This window comes from Thunnus albacares, chromosome 2, assembly GCF_914725855.1.
Source record: "Thunnus albacares chromosome 2, fThuAlb1.1, whole genome shotgun sequence".
NCBI classification, from domain to species: Eukaryota; Metazoa; Chordata; class Actinopteri; order Scombriformes; family Scombridae; genus Thunnus; species Thunnus albacares.
The window spans coordinates 6,630,859-6,648,626 of record NC_058107.1 but is presented as its reverse complement, the minus strand read 5'-3'; the positions used below and the strand labels follow the sequence as shown (position 1 = coordinate 6,648,626).

At 39.5% G+C, this 17,768-nt stretch overlaps 1 protein-coding gene and 1 long non-coding RNA gene across 2 annotated transcripts in view; one reads left to right on the top strand and one right to left on the bottom strand.

Moving 5' to 3' along the window:
- Window positions 1-4,969: 4,969 nt before the first annotated feature.
- LOC122990627 lies at window positions 4,970-13,517 on the bottom strand. Its single transcript, XR_006405426.1, has 3 exons — window positions 13,430-13,517; window positions 6,056-6,343; window positions 4,970-5,146 (listed from the first exon to the last, which is right to left on the bottom strand). It is a non-coding gene; the product is annotated as an uncharacterized LOC122990627 (long non-coding RNA).
- A 38-nt stretch (window positions 13,518-13,555) lies between these two features.
- The window catches only part of LOC122990622 (Golgi phosphoprotein 3), a 27,844-nt gene continuing 23,631 nt past the window's right edge, over window positions 13,556-17,768 (top strand). The window contains exons 1-2 of the mRNA XM_044364033.1: window positions 13,556-13,958; window positions 17,471-17,602. Of these exons, the coding sequence (XP_044219968.1) occupies window positions 13,749-13,958; window positions 17,471-17,602 (342 nt within the window). The 5' untranslated portion in view covers window positions 13,556-13,748. The remainder of the gene's footprint in view (window positions 13,959-17,470; window positions 17,603-17,768) is intronic.

Below are 17,768 nucleotides of genomic sequence, written 5' to 3'. Positions count from 1 at the left end.
GAGGCTAATGTATCATGTCAAGACGCACAAAAAAGCCTCTTGGAGCCATATCGTAAGTCCTACAGGAAGTCGGCCATCTTGATAAAAGTGGTCATTTTTCGCGTTTTTTTGACCATTTGGCATACCTTGTATTTTAACGAACTCCTCCTACAGAATTCATGGTAACGACTTCAAAATCAGTGTGTGTCATCTACACTAGTGTGTGATCAAAAGTTATCAAAACATTTACTTAGCATTGAAGCGTGTGGCCGCGGCGTGGCGTTGAGTTTTGATGTTTCGCCATGACAGGCGAAATTGCTATAAGTTTAGTGTAAATGCTGGAGTCTACACCAAACTTTACATGTTTGATAAGACTCCCAGCCTGAACACGTCTAAATAGCAATATTCAGTCAGTGATGAAAACTGGCTCCATAGCGCCCCCTACCACATTTCAATGCAGCAGCCCCTGCAGCAGGCAGAGTAGGTGATTGAGGATGTGACGTTAATTTCCCCTTGCACTGTCTGAAAACAGCTCAGGGGTCCGTTTCACAAAGCAGGTTCAACAAACTCTGAGTCTAATCCTGAACTCTGAGTTGATCTACTCTGAGATAGAAAACTCTGAGTTTCCGGTTCCAGAACAGCTGATTTGAGTCAGTTTAATCAACTCGGAGTAGTTTCACCTGGAGTTAAGCGCGTGCACCACAACTATAAAAAGCCAGCATCAATGGAGCCCCGATTCAACGAGTCACCATGGCAACGGGGAAGAGGATGGCTGCGTTTTTCGCCCCCCTAGAACTAGACATCTTAATTCGCTCATACGACGAGTTTGAGCATGTTTTCAGAAAGAAGTGCAACACCGCTGCAGCTGCAAAAGAGAGGGAGACGGCTGCTGCTCGGTCATTGCGTAAGTTTAAATGTAGTCCTTTGTAATCACAATAATATTACAGAGGAAAACTGCTTGAATGGTGGCCTATTAATTTATTTCATTTAGGTCCAAGCGCACTTGGCAGCAGTTTAGGATGAAATTTAAAAACATTGTTCAAACAGGTGAGACCTCGGCATAATCTCATGGGGGTACCTCATTTTGATCATGGTTTACATTGTAAAGTAAATATTAAGTGGCTGTTTGACTGTGCAGTTGTTTTATCCCCAACATAATGCTGGTTTCACACACATAAATGTCTTCTCATCTACATCATGTTCTGTTAAATAATTAATCCTATTTCAACTAACACAGACTTCTACTCAGCCAACAGAAAGAAGGCAGATGCCCGTAAAATGGGTGGTGGTCCAGCACCGCCACCTCTAACGGAGGCAGAGGAGCTGGCCCTAAGCCAGAATTTAGGAAGGCCAGTGGCTGGCTCCGACATTGTACAAAAAACTTTTGCAAACCATTTGCAAAGAAACGCAGCGCAACACACAATATCTGCTGGGATGTGAGAGCATGACTACGATTGGTAATGTTGCAAATGTAAAGACGGCTTAGGTTGTGTATGTAGATGATGGACTGTGACGTGAAATGGTACCGCTCAAAAAGATAATGGCTGGAAATGCTAGAACATCTATGCGTGGTCTGATAACCATCTCTCGACGAATATTTAATTCTCTGCGCAGTAATGCTGCACCTTCATCCACGGGATCGTTATCAAAAGGACATGCCATGTTAGTGAAAAAAAGTCGCCACTTACTGTGCCTAATGGACTTCTAATATACTGACTCTGATTTTTTTTTTAATTTATTTATTTTTTTTAATGATTTCTTTAAATGACAGACGGCAGAACTAGGCTACGCCAAAACTCGCCTGCTGCCTGAATGAATGAGGAAATCAAATGGAGTGTGTGGCTCTGAAAGAGGGCGGAGACTGAGAGAAAGTCGAGGTTCATTGAGAAAAACCTGGTCCCGACCAGGTTAGATTCATAGAGTCTGTTGCTACGGTAACTGACCGAGAGCTTAAGTTACCCCTCTCTCTGAAACAGGCTAGAGTTATCCCTCTTTCTCTGGTTTGAGTTACCTCCCTTTTTGAAACGGAAAACTCAGAGTTTCCCTCATTTCAGGGTTAACAGACTCTGAGTTTTCACTAAACCTGCTTTGTAAAACGGACCCCAGGTCTGGGGACATCTATATGCCCGTGACAGAAGCCCTTCACCAGCGCCGAGCCCCGACATACGCAAGGACGCGAGGGCCCGATCATCGCTGCTTGCAGCTTTAATTATTATTAGGGCCCGAGCACCGACCGGTGCGAAGCCCTATTGAAACTGAAGGAATTATTATTATTATTATTCCTCCGAAACAAACGCATTTTTGAGGGCCTAAACATGCACGAAAACTCATGAAAATTTGCACAGATGTCAGGACTGGCGAAAATTGCGATATTTTATGGGTCTCGAAATAAAGCGGGACAAAATGGCTCGACAGCGCCACCTAGAAAGTCAAGAAAATTGAGCCCCTCGATACAGATTGTCGTAGGAGAACGAAATTCGGTATGCATATGTATCATGACCAGACGCACCAAAAAGTCTCAAGGACACATAGCCTAACTCCAACGGGAAGTCGGCCATTTTGTATCAAAGTTGAAATTTTGCACCGATTTTGTCATTTCCAGCCCGCATACTTTAACGAACTCCTCCTAGAGATTTGACCCCAGGACTTTCAAATTCGGTCCGTATCATCTACAGGCATAGGAGATTAAAAGTTATTAAAACAATTCTCATTAGTCTTTCCTAGGGGGCGTGGCTGGGCGGCGAATTTCGATCCTTCGCCATGAAAAATGAAACGGCTATAACTCCGGCATACATGATCCTAAGAGAGCCAAACCTTTTGTGCTTCATAAGAGTCCCGCCCTGAACGGGTCCATGTGACAATACAGGATATGAGTCATAGCGCCACCTCCTGGCAACAGGAAGTTACATGTTTTACGCTCTGACGCCCTGTGGGCAGCACGGTGATGAAATCCAGCTGAAATTTACTGAGAATAGCCTCAAGACCTTGGAGATCTTATATTATGAAGTTGGTGACCCTTCGTTGAAAGGTGTTGCCATGGCGACGCGGCCAATTTCGATGTGACGCCATGAAATTTCAATGCCTTATAACTTGACTCCACGTGGTCTGATCTTTTCCAAATTTCATATGCTTGTTAAGAGTCCCGATCTGAACACATGTTCAGTCTCATATTTAGCGAAAGTCATAGCGCCACCTACTGGCAACAGGAAGTATCATGCGTCGTACTTTGTCTAATTACTCCTAGGAAATTTGGCTGATGCACCTGAAATTAAGTCAGCTAATAAACAAGACCTTGGTGATGCTACATTTGGCAGCTCATGACCCTGAATGCTGTTACCATGGCGACACATCCTTCGCCATGAAATATGATACTGTTTTTCAGGGAGAAGGGATTGCTCTACAGTCATGAAACTTGACACACATGTCTAGAGTGATGTCAGCTCAAATCCTATGTGGTCGCTTTGAATGGGCGTGGCAAAATGGCTCAACAGCGCCCCCTTTAAAATTTCAAAATTGCAGCCCCGCCTTCCAGATTAACGTAGAAAGATGAAATTCACAGGGCACATGTATAATGTCAACACGCACAAAAAAGCCTCTTGAAGCCTTATTGTAAGTCGAACAGGAAGTCGGCCATCTTGAAAAAAATGGTACATTTTCGCCTTTTCTTGGCCATTTCGCATACCTTGTATTTTAAAGAACTCCTCCTACAGAATCCATGGTAAGGACTTCAAAATCAGTGTGTGTCATCTAGACTAGTGTATGATCATGATGGTTTGGCCGTGGCGTGGCGTTGACTTTTGATGTTTCGCCATGACAGAGGAAATTGATATAACTTGAGTGTACACGGTTGGATCTGCCTCAAACTTTACACAACAAGTCACTGACAAAAGCCCTTCGACTGAGCGTCACTTCGACATGCGCTGGGGTGCGAGGGCCCGATCATCGCTGCTTGCAGCTTTAATTATTATTATTATTATTATTATTATTATCATATTTACTTTTTATTCAACACTTAAATGACTCTTTAACATAATTGGGATGTGTTTGTGTGTGTGTGTGTGTTTCTGTGTCACACTAACATTTGAACATAATAATAAAACTGAAAACAAATGTGCAAATGTGTGTGAGTGTGTCTGTGTGTGTCAAGTATGTTAGTCACTGTCAGACTCACAGTGGTGACAAATGTATGGCACTCCTGGAGTGCAGGCTTTGTGGGCCCACAGACTACATGTCATACACCAAACCCAATCTTAGCTTTCCCCGCTCTTTTACATATTTTGATGCTCTCTTCTAAATGTTGAGAGGTACCCGCCCGTCAGTCTTTCTCTATTAGGACCTAGGCAATTCAAGGTAAACATATAAATATAATGAAATGTTTTGCTTGGGGTAGGTTGCAACATTTTTTCACATGTTGTTACAACTAACCCAGACTCTTGTAGCCATGAACTAGTTTACCTTACAGCTGACAACTAAAACATTAGCACTAACAACTTGCATGAAAGATATCTACACAGACACATAATTAACATGATTTAAATTTGATGAGTTTATCTACAAAATAAATGAAGTAAAAAAAAAAACTTTCTTACTTCAAAATTAGTTTTTCTCTCTAAAATGGGCTGTTTCTGCCACAGGGCGCTACTTCCTCATATTTTGAACAAGTACTAAATTGAGCATGTGCAGTGTGACTCAGGTGATTTGTAACTTGTTCCTGATTGGAGAAATTGAAAGTGTTCCAACTAACCCATGTTACAACCATACCTGGTCTCCCCTACTACGTCAAATCAAAATTAACCTAGCTATTACGTGAAAATAAAGATCTTTTATGTTTGGGGTCAAATTGCCCCCAGTAAACCTACAAGGTACTCTTATGGAAAAGACATGAAATCTGTGCTGGAAACCAAAATCAAACAGGGACATTTGTGCACAATCCTGTATTCCCTCTCTATCAATTCAATGTTCAATTCAAAGGGCTTTGTAGGCTTTATTTTCATGGGGAACATGCATTTACATTGTCAAAGTAAGTGTGAAATAAAAACGAATATAATTGTGATTTTGTTCTCTGCTAGTTTTGGTTTTATTCAAAAAATGCAGCTGCAGTTGCACCAATCTGCCACTGGAAGTCGCTGTCCGACCACTCTGAAGGGGGAAGTTCAGCGTGTAGCGTCTGAATCCAGAGAATTGAAAGAAAAGAGAAGCACACAGTTAATGTCAAAATGACAGAAACAACTAAAATAAAACCATAAACCAATTGATCATCTGTACACATGTGTTGTATTAGCAATCTGTGATAATAGGCGTCACTACTATGTTGAGGTAATTTAGCCAGAAACAGCTTGTTCTCTCATTGAGAAAACGCTGCTAAACCAAACAGTTTTAATTTTTAATACATTAGCAACAAACATTCATTACTCGTCTAATATGACTTAAAACATCCATTCAGTTTGGTCATTAGTCTATTCTGCCTACCGAGAGATTTGGCTACTCTGCGATTCACCAAAATAGCTTTACTTTGACTTTTACAACCAGTTAATCAGCGTTATTTACTACAATCATTTACTGAAACACTGCAGACAACTGCAGGGGAGCGAAGCAAGTCTGACAGCTGAAACTGTATTAAATTAATTGCAAATTATATCATTAATATGCTGAATTGAGCAAAATCCCTTCTTCATAAATAACATATCTTGAGGTTAAACAAATAAATTGTGGAGGTGTCATTAAAGTGACTTTATCCGATAACACACTGCAATCTCTAAGTTAGTTAGTTTGTACTCAATAGTACAGCATCCATTTTAAACTCATTTGAACTCAGGATTCATTTACACAGATATTTTTTAAAAGTGCTTGCGTCACCTGCAACAATAAGATAAAAATCGTTAACGTTAAATACTTGGGGCCGCTTTGCATTTTCAAATCATTTTCTCCATATCGTTATACCTGTACTTGCTGGATTCTTTGACATGTTAAAGTTTAACAGACAACATTGAATAAAACCTTAAAAAAGCCAACAAACTTTTTAAAAGATCCTTAATCAATTGTATCTCACCGCTGTAAAGTCTTCCCACCTTCTCACCTTTTCTGCCACACATGCACAATGCAGATGTTCATGCAAAAACAACATGTAGAGGACAAACTTCCGCTGCTAAGGTCACGTGATTTCCTGCGAAGGCGGAGGTCCAAGATGTCTGCCTCTGTGTCCACCATTTTGTCTGCATCCAGGTCCCTCTTGATTGTGCGGAGGATTTTCTCACAAATGTCCTGAGTAATTCGTCTTCTACAACAGCAGGTGGCATTATGAGTCAATTTAAACACTCCAGGAGGTTAAGCAGAGCAGAGCAGATTGAACAGCCACTGCCAGCCACTGTGGACAAGAAGACTTTATTAGGGCCTGAGCCCAAAGGGCGAAGACCCTATTGTTTTTCGTGTGTCTGTTTCTTTCTTCTTTCTTGTTACGCCACTTTAACTCTAAATTTGACCCACTAAACATGCTCAAAAAGTCACCAAATTTGGCACGCACATCAGGTCTGGTGAAAAATTTGATAAAATGTAAAAATTAACCCCCGAAGTGCCAAAATGTGCTCTCTAGCGCCACCTATGTATCTAAAACGGCCGCCACGGCCCGTAGGAATGTCGTAGAGAGATCGAACCAAAACTCAATTATTCGTCTCATCAAGACCTACAAATCATATGCTGACACCCCTGACCTAAATCCAACAGGAAGTCTGCAATCAGCTTTTCAAAATAAGACTTTGCCCCAATTTTGGCCCCCGAACAAACGCTATCTCCTCCGAGGGCGTTAATGGTATCGGCTTCAAACTTGAATACATGACTTATCACACTGTGTTGAGCAAAAGTTATTAAAAACTTTGTAATAACTCGAACGGTTTAGATTTAGTAAGCCCTGAAAGTTGGAGTGCGACATTACACCTTACAATGTAAACCAATGGGGAGGCAATCTCTGGGCATGGACTTTGTGCCAAACTGGGGCATCTGGCGTCTAAACTATAAGTCCGACCACTTTCAAACCTGTATCAATGGATTCGCGACGAAAATTCCTACAAAAAAATGTGATTTTTATGTAGGATTTGGCCAAAGTCATGGGATTTATGAGGATATTTCACAAGAAGTGTTCTCTAATATCCTCCTCTCCAACTGCTCCTGGTGATGTCACTCCCTCAGTGCTCTGAAACATTCCGCAATACACACTCATTATAAAATCACAGGAGGAGCAAGAAAAGACTTTAAAACTCACACTCTAATATCTCAAAAACAATAAAAGATAGAAAACACATGTAAATTCAAGATTTGTAGGTCAAAGTCTCGTGGCTCATTTAAAGTTCAAATGAAGTTTGTATCTAAAATTATGTGGAAGCAGTAAATGTTCAAAAAGGTGTGGGTTCGCTCACACTCTCCATTCAAATATATGAGTATTTTTCTGTGTCCAGCTGCAGTTACTTATTGTCTCTACACACCTGACAGTACACATGTCAATCAAACTTCCAAAATAAAAGCACACCACACTTGTAAGAAATATCCCTCATATATATAATTGTCTGTGAACAGAGGGGTGGGCTCACAGAGAGACACTGGTTAGCATTGTGTGTCAAAAGACTCTCACACTGATCATCTCCAAACGTTTTCTTGGTTCCCAGAAGCTTAGCTGACTGCGCCGCGGCCCGATGTGCGCAAGGGCGCGAAGGCCCGTCCAACGCTGCTTGCAGCTTTAATTTATATAGGACCCTTCTTAACAAAGAAAAAAATAACATTAAAAATAAAATTAAACACCAAGATCCTAAAACACAGAGGGATTTAAGAATTTTTTTGTAGATATTGAAGGTCTGATGATTTGATTGTGAATGTTGTTTAAGATGCTTTTTATCTTGGACTTTTTTTGTTGTTTGGAATTGTACTGTATATGAATGAAATTTGTGCTGTATGTATTTGTATGAGTTTCAAAGTATAAATAATTGTATGCATGACACAATAATAAAAAAAAATCATTCATTCAGGTAAAATTAAAAACTAGTTTATTAAAATTGCTTTTTTAGATGGAAGAAACCTCTAATTTGGTAAAGTATGTGAAGACCTAACTACACCTAAGGTTTGTAAATTTCATCATTAACAGATTTTTATCAGGAAGTTTAAAAAATAGAAAGAAAAATGGGAAACAGTTTGGACATTCTTTGGATACTACATATCACATTTCAAAATGGTGTCCAGAATGGTGCGTCTGCAGTGATATAACATGTCTTAATGTAATTTGTGCTGTAAACAAAAATTTTCTATTTCATTCAATTTTTGAAAACATTTCACCAAAATATTTGTCAATACACCCGAGAAAAGCAGAGGGCTACTGCACAAAACCTACATAGCTGGGATTAAACGGGGATTTTCCAGTTATCCTGGCTGAATTTAGCCATGCTGAAACCTGCTGAAACTGGGGTTGTCTTTATGCCACCACAGCAGAGTCTCAAGGCCTGACATTGAATTGTATCCAACTTCTTTAGTAATGTATTTGATGCAGACTGATAAATTATGTAGCCGTAGTCTAGAACTGCCCTGATTAACCCTATATATACGGTCTTCAGAGAAAACCTACTTGCTCCTATGGCAAGCCATTTTTACATTCAATCGAACCACACTCCTATCTGCGAAGGCCCTATTGTATCTGAAGGAATTATTAGGGCCCAAGCACCGACAGTGCGAAGGCCCTATTGGAATTCAAGGAAGTAGTTTTATTAGGGCCTGAGCACTGGACGCCTTTCCTGTGGTGGCACAGTGAATTTCGATGTTTCCCCATGAACAAACAAAGTGTTATTACTTGACTCTGCATGATCAGATCTTTTCCAAATTTCCCATGCTTGATAAGGGTCCAGGTCTGAGGGCAAGTACAGGCTCATATTGAGTCATATTCATAGCACCACCTACTGGCAACAGGAAGTCTTAAGCGCCACTCTTTTGCTAACTACTCCTAGCAGGTTAGCAAAAAACACATAAAATTTGGTCAGCCAAGGTGTAAGACCTTGACGATGATAACTCCTGAAGCTTTTGAGCAGGGCTAGGACCCTATTGTTTCTCATGTGTTTGTTTGTTTGTCTCTTTCTTTCTTTCTTTCTTTCTTTCTTTCTGTCTTTATTATTGCGCCACTTAAACCCTAATTTTCACCCCCTAAACATGCTCAGAAACTCACCAAATTTGGCACACACATCAGGTCTGGTGAAAAATTTGATAAGATGTAAAATTAACCCCCAAAGTGCCAAAATGTGCTCTCTAGCGCCACCTATGTAACTAAAATGGCCACCACAGCCTGTGGGAATGTTGTAGAGAGATCAAACCAAAACTCAATTATTTATCTCATCAAGACCTACAAATCATAGATGACAGCCCTGACCTAAATCCAACAGGAAGTCCGCAATTAGCCTTTCAAAATAAGACTTTGCCCCAATTTTGGCCCTCGAACAAACGCTATCTCCTCCAAGGGCGTTAATGGTATCAACTTCAAACTTTAATAGATGTCTTATGACACTATGCTGAAAAAAAGTTGTTAAAAACTTTGTAATAACTTAAACGGTTTGGATTTTATAAGTCCTCAAAGTTGCAGTGCCACATCACTCTTACAATGTAAAACAATGGGGAGGCATGAACTTTGTGTCAAACAGAGGCGCCTGACGTCTAAACTATAAGTCTGACCACTTTCAAACCTGTATCAATGGATTTGCCATGAAATTTCCTACTAAAATATAATTTTTAATGTAAGATTTGGCCAAAGTCACGGGGAGACTTATGAGAAGATTTCACAAGAAGTGTACTCTAAAATCCTCCTCTCCACCTGCTCCTAATGATGTCACTCCCTCAGTGCTGTGAAACATTCTGCAAAACACACTCATTATAAAATCACAGGAAGAGCAAGAAAAGACTTTAAAAGTCAAACTCTAATATCTCTAAATCAGTAAAAGATAGAAAAAACATGTACATTCAAGATTTGTAGGTCAAAGTCTCGTGACTCATTTAAAGTTCAAAGTCTGTGTCTCAAACTATGTGGAAGCAGTAAATGTTCAAAAAGGTGTGGGTTCGCTCATACTCTCAATTCAAATATATGACTATTTTTCTGTTTCCAGCTGCAGTTACTTATTGTCTCTACACACCTGTCAATCAAACTTTCAAAATAAAGGCACACCACACTTGTAAGAAATATCCCTCATTTTTAAAATGCAAAATGATTTGATTTTTGATTTTTTGATTTTGATTTTGGAACAAAGATTCTTTGATGTGCATGAAATACAGTGAGTTCCTTGCTCTTATCATTATCGACACAATACATATTTTTTCAAATTTTTTTGCCTAGCTGGAAGTCGGCCATTTTTGATTTTGTGCTTCAATTTTCATATTACGAACACATTTGAGACCATTAGGTTGTGCAAACACTCATGAAACTTTGTACCTATGTTCGAATTAGTAAGTATTGTGATTAGTATCATAATCGGGCTTGGGCATGGCACATCAGCTTTATAGCGCCCCCTAACTACTTTTAGCATTTTTGAGGTGCTAGGTGTGCTCGAAAACTCACATAACTTTGCACATGTACCAAGAGTGGTGTGACTTGATATCGGATATGGGTCTTGGGCATGGGTGTGGCAAAATGGCTCAAGGCGCCCCCTAGAAAATTTCAAAGTCAAAGCCCCCAGCTTTAATTTTGACGTAGATTTATGAAATTTGGTTGGCAGACGTACCATCAGACTTAAAAAGACCTCTTGGAGCCACACCCTAAGTCCAACAGGAAGTCAGCCATTTTGAATAAACTGCATTTTTTCGCAAAGTGAAGCCATTGTCAGGCGTTGTATTTTAACAAACTCCTCCTAGAGATTTAATCCGAGCAACTTCAAATTTGGTAGGTTACAATTTAAGGCATTTGCAATGCTAAATTGGGAAGCTTTTTATATTTCATAGAACACCCTTAGCATGGTGTGCTGGGGAATTTTGTCCAAAACATGTTGGGGGCATTAAACAGGAAGTTGTTGTAACTCCATTTTACATTGTCCAATGTGCCCCAAATTTCCCATGTTTGATAATAGTCCAGGCATGAACACACCTACATGTCAATATTGACTCATAGTCATAGCACCACCTACTGGCAAAGGGAAATCAGCCGTATGTGAAAAACATGATCATTAACATGAAATTTAAATGGTGTTGTCTACACATGATATACAGAGTGACGTATGTTTAGTGGTTGTTGTCTAGCGCCACACAGAGGACACAGGAGGTGAGAGTTTTTTCCTACATGCAATTTCCATTATTCATGAAAATATGTATCCACGTCAGTTGCCCTCTGTTAAATGTATTGCTGCAATTATATTTCACTTATGTAGTATTGCCTACATTCAACAGGAATTGAGGCCTAAATGACACATAGGCCCTGTTTACACCAGGCATTATCATGCGTCTCGGGCCGATCACAAGTGGACAGCTCTAAGTACAGGTGTGAACGCACCAAAGAAACATTGAGGACGCACTGAGACCACATGCAAAGGTGGTCTGGGCCGCATGTAGCCACATCCTTTTAGCAGTATTAAACGCAATGTGTCCTGGGCCAAAAGGACCGCCTACTCAGCTAACGTCCTAAATTTTCAAGCAGACGAGGTACAAGAAGTGCATTGCTGCTTCCTGGTCTGTGAACCCTCCGTCCAAAGCTGTGTTCAAATTTGATAACAGGATAAAGACATGCATTATTCTGTTTTTCCATTTTTCATGTGAATTAAAAAATGTAATCCACTTCTCGTTTTTTTCCTGTTTTTCCCGTTCCACTAACCCGTTTCCCTCATCTAATTGACGTCTGGAATAGAAATGAAACCATTCATTTTTCGCTTGTCTGTCTAAAAAATATTTCAGAAGCTAAACGTTGCTGGATAATTTCCTCTGTCCTGTTAAATTGATAACTACAGTTTTTTAGTTTTGCTGCGCTGCTCGACAAAATGAGCTCAGGATTTATCAGGAGGACGGCTGCCTTACTTTAAACAGTTTCACTGTATGAACCTGGACTGTGTGTGTAACAGCTGACCTACTGTATGTGTAGACGAACACAGGACATTAATTTACATTAGATCCTGACCGATGCTGTCAGTGTGTCGGAGATTTAAATAATCAATGAAGTTATGCTGCTGTGCCTTGTGCGTAGGCTAAATGCGCACAGCGTCTCTCAATGGGGAGATGCAGCTTTGGGGAGATTGTTGCATATAACTCCATATCCTCCCGCCAGTTAAAAACAACAACAAATTTGGTCTTTGCAAAAGGAAATGATGTCCATGTTTATTTTCATATAGAGTGGAGAAGTGAGATCTGATCACAAGTGGTCACTCACGACACGTGGAGACGCATGTTAATGCCAGGTGTAAACAGACTAATGCATTGTATCATGCATTGCATTTGTTTATCCTGTTGTCAAACAAGTTTAACAGATGAAGGCATATGGCACATTTCATTCCTGTTAAAAAGACGGACAGTGCGTGAGTCCAGTTAGCAATGATCCTTGAGCAGGTACCCACCTTTTCCAATGTAAGTTAATGCCGTTGTGTTTTCTGTTTTGTGGTTGTGGTTTCTGTTTTGCCGTTGTGATTTCTGATTTGTTGTCATGTTTTCTCTTTTGTTAATTTGAATCGCAATTTGTTGTGTTTTATTTGTGTTTTGTGAATTGTTGTTATGATTCCCTATATATCTCGGGTATATATATTTCGCTGTTTTGTGAGTTATGTTTTCCTATTTCCTGTTGATTTGTGATTTGCTGTTGTGATTTCCTATAGACCTATGCCATTGTGTTTTTTGATTTGTTATTGTATTTTCCTATTTGCTGTTGTGATTTGCACTTCACGGCCACGACAGATTTACAACAATTTGAGGCAGTTGAGAGTTGAGAGTATGAGAGAAATAAGTTTGTTTTATAATTTCCAACTTTTTCATGGGGAGTGATGTACATATCTTTCAAGCCCCGTTTTTGTGCATACGCAAGTTATAAATGAGGCCCCCGATGACTAACAGACGTGTTAAATCACCACAAAAGAAATTCCACTCAACTGAATGGGGGTAGGAGATAGGGAGAAATGTCCATTACATATATATATATAGCTATTTGTATCGCAATAAACGTGGCATCTTATACTATATCATGTAAACAGAAATGTTTATATTGAAGTAAATGCCTATTTGATCCTTGGTGTCCTTTTATATTTTTGCCATTGCCATTGTATTACCGGGTCTTTTGTAATGCTCTACTGTGCAATTATAGGATTGAGTTGAGCCTATTTGTGTATTTGATGATGACGAGGGTTTGGCTACATCTATTAAAGAGGCTAAATAGCGTCAATATACAAGTGCCGCAATGAATAAGATAAAATGGTGCGTGATGAAAGGGCTTTGGTATAATAGTGTGACTGTATTTAGTTAATGAAATTACCTGATGGCATTAAACCGAACTTAAAGTTACTTGCAGCCTGTCTGTGCCGGGTATTCAGGTTATCTCGGCCTCTACCTGCTGGATAAGGTCGGTACCACATACACCACGCGGCGCCATATTAGATAGACATTATATTGCTGCGGACAGAGTCAAGGCAAGGGAATAGTACTCCAGATGACAACAGTGCTCGGACAGCAGTAGTCCATACGCAAAACACTCGTTACAGCTATATGGTTCTCATCAAGTAATTGAGTCAAACATCTCGGGCAGCGGAGTCCGAGGCGTGTTGTTTTCGTCGTTGTTTAGCTAGCTAGCCGGCATGACTTCTTTGACTCAGCGGAGTTCAGGCCTCGTGCAGAGGAGGACCGAAGCCTCGCGCAACGCCGCCGTCAAAGACCGTCCGTCCGGTGAGGAGGACGACGAGCCCCGACGTGGAGACGAGCAGGACGACGACGATACCGGAGACTCCAAAGAAACGCGTCTCACTTTGATGGAAGAAGTGCTGTTGTTAGGACTCAAGGACCGAGAGGTAAAATCTGATGGTCTTTGAGACTGTTAAATTAAGATAAACCTTGACGTTAAACGATGGGAAGTTACCCAAGCCAACGTTAGCTATATTTTGCTAATCGACATAGCTTTTACGTTAGCTAGCGTTCTTGGTTGTTATAATGCCAGCCGAGCTGACGAACGTTTAGTCTTTTGATCAATCCCGGTTAACGCTATGTTGCTATGAAGCGATCTTATACATGCAGTTAACTGTGGCGGTCTGTGAACTGAATGTTGTTTTTTGACAGTCTTTCTTGTGACGTGTGTGCCTATTATTGCACCAGTTGCTTAACAGCTAGCAAGGTAAACAATAAAACATTTTTTGTCAGTGGTCGGGGTAATTTTGTTGGTGTAAATGTACATTTCAAGAAACGCAGAGTATTGCCACAAAGTGAAACTTTTAATCTGCTGTTCAAGGGTCATTCTGTACTGTGATCTTAACACTGACTAAACAGAATACTACTGAGAGAGAGGTACAATACAGTACCCATCAATAAGTATTGGCACCCCCTTGTATTGTTTCAAGTCATTTTTTTTAAACTCAAAGAAAAACATAAGAGGGAATTAGGATTTGTTCACTCTGATCAACAACAACAACCAACTTTAAAAACCAAACTGAAGACAAAGATCTACAATTTTGATATGGGATTAAACATTCTGATAATGATATGTCATAAACATCTTTATATGGATCCCTTACATTTAGTTAATGAAGAGTTCTGAAAGAGATATATACTGTGCAGGACATTATGCAGTTGAAAAATACACTTGTTTTATTATCAAAAACGTAACTAATAGCAGCAGTGAACTTCATTGAAATAATAATAATTATTGTTACTGATGGTTATTATAATTGGCAAGCAAGCAAATGTTCTCCTTTTTATAGACAACTATTTATGTAATAGGTATTGGGCTAAATTAATATTTGATTAAGTTACTGTGATTAACAATAGCTTGTCATCAAAGACTGTTTATTTTCATGTATTAATTTTTCCAGTTTATCCTTTTACCCATACGATTTTATTTCTGTCTATACAACAAAAGCTACAGAAAAGCATTTGCCAACTACCATTTATGTCAGCAGATTGAAAAAGTCGTTTACTGTGTGTGTGTAATGATACAATAAACTGATACAGTTACTGAGAGTGAATGCTGCTGCAGAAACAAGACAAATAACTGCATTAGTTTTCACTGTCATTTGCGTCTCTCAATGTGCACACATTAGTTCTTGTGTTTTTCTGCCTAATAATCTCTCTGCCCTCCATTATTACCTATTCTAGCCGATTCAGGCTAGAATGTTTTATGTGATGATCAGACATTAGTTGAGGGGATTAATAACTCTGAAAAGGCACTGTGTCTCAGCCTTTAACTTTTCAGACAAACTACCGATATAATATCTGCAGTGAAAATCAGACATGTGTTTCCAATACATCCACTATAACTGTACTACCACACACTAAAATGTGAGTTGTGGATATATTTAGGCTAGAATAAGTATAACGCTAACCATTAACAACCCATTAGCCAACATCCACACTACTCACAAGCCATGACATGAGCTAGCTTCATGGCTAACAAATTTAGCAACAGAAACTGTAAGCATGTGTTTTATATAGCAGCTGTCAGTGTTACACTGACGAGAAAATGATAGAGCTGTTGTTCATTCACTCACTAGAATGGTTTTACTGACTGTTTCACAAATAAATGTAAAGTTTATTGAGGAGGCCTTGCATGAAGAATTGTCCCGCCAATGTATCGGTCGGGCTCTAATATCTACAACTTGCTGTAAATTGAGTCAAATATAAAACTGATCCATATCATCACTGGTGCCCCCAGTTTCATTATTATTTGAATGGAGATCATCTGTATGTAACCAAGATGTGAGTTATAGTTATACCGACATCTGTGTCTGGAAGTCCCAACAGATGGCTGGTCCATTTCCTCTCAAAACCTATAAAAAAATCATGATATATGAGAAATAAACATTCTTGTCTTCTCAAAAGACAAATCTGCGTCAAGTTTACAGACTAGAAATTGGGGAAGTAATTTTTTGATCAGTGTCAAAAAAATGAGATGATGATACATGTGCAGTAAAAATGAAAATCTTGGTGTCAAAATTTAGAACGCACAATTATGCTTCATTTATTACAGCCAAACAGTTATACATTAACAACATGTGATAGCGGGGAACGTCATTCAAAACTTGGCTACTTCATTACTAATGATTACTATAGCTGAATATGTACAACAGCAATAGAAATGACCATTCAACTCAACTGACAACTGTCCCATTTAATCTAAAGTCTCTAAAAACAATCCAGCACTTCTCTAACAGTCACAAGAAACAGATTCAGAGACAGCTTCAGGACACGCTTCATTAACATCACTAGTAGTTATGGGTTGAGACTGAGAGTATGACCTGCCTTGTTAAGTGATGTGCAAGTAATAACATTATAGCCAGTCAATTTTTTTTTTCTGTAGTCAGGTGGTTAAATTATGGTTCAACAAATGAACTTGTAAACCTTCGCTATCACATTCAAGTTAGCTATATGAGACTCAACATTAACTTAATGTACATTATATCACTGCAAAAAAAAAAGTGCATTATTCAGGCATTTTCAGCAGTGTAACTGGGAAACCAGGCATGCTTGTCATCATAGAAATAGATCATAAGACTGTGGTGTTTTTGAAACTTCAGCATAAAGGATTGTGATGTTAATTGCAAGTTCAGCAATATCTGCTGCCTCACCTTCGAAACACAGCTCTGTTTGCTCACTGGAGCTGCTTCAGTCTGCAGGTCTCTGGCACAGCAGCATGCACAGCCTTCAGTGGTGATAGGCTATTTCTCGTGATGTGTAACCAATCAGATGCTGTGGTGCTGTAGGTGGGACAGTGCTGGTGACCACAGAGTGCTGACTACAGACAGAAAGAGGCTGCTGCATCAGAGCTGAAGTAGCGCATATCAGCAATCAGATAAAAAAATAAGGATTCCAATAGTTGTAAAAATGCTGAAAGTCGGATCTGATTATCAGTCGACCCCTAAAAAAATTATATATAACATTTTTACTTACAATTTTCATTCTTACTAATAATTCTTAATAATTCTTACTAATACTTATCTAGTACTCTGGAGAGAAGACCCAAGGCTACACATCATAGCAATGTTAAGTATATCTATGACAAGGCACAGTCACAGTGCTGCTGGATGTTTCTAAAGTAATGACTGAGTGCAGTACTGTGGTGAACTGATGTTTGTTTTGCTTCAGTAACACAGAACTTGTGAGGCCAATGCTAGAGGCATTCTAGGTTGCTTTCCTTTCTGCATATATGGTATAATGCTGAATCTGCATTAGCGCTAAAAAATTTATTTAAACTTTTTGTTTCTGGCTTCATTTGTACTGAGGCGTAGCTTCTGGATTTGGGTATACTTAACTGTTGTTAACTGCATGTTAACTTTTTAACAAACCAGAATTCTGATTCTTTTCCATGATATAGGGCTATACCTCATTTTGGAACGACTGCATTTCATCAGGATTGCGAGGGTGCATGCTGATTGAACTGGCCCTGCGAGGACGCCTTCAGTTGGAGGCCTGTGGCATGAGGAGGAAAGGTCTGCTGGCCAGAAAGGTAGGATATGTTCTTCTGCTTTATGACATAAATAGTTATTTTATTATTGTCTTTTTCACCTTGCTGGTGCTTTTCCACCACCTTAAAGACCTTTTATGCTTTTCCTTAATCTCTCTCTCTCTCTCTCTCTCTCTCTCTCTCTCTCTCTCTCTCTCTCTCTCTCTCT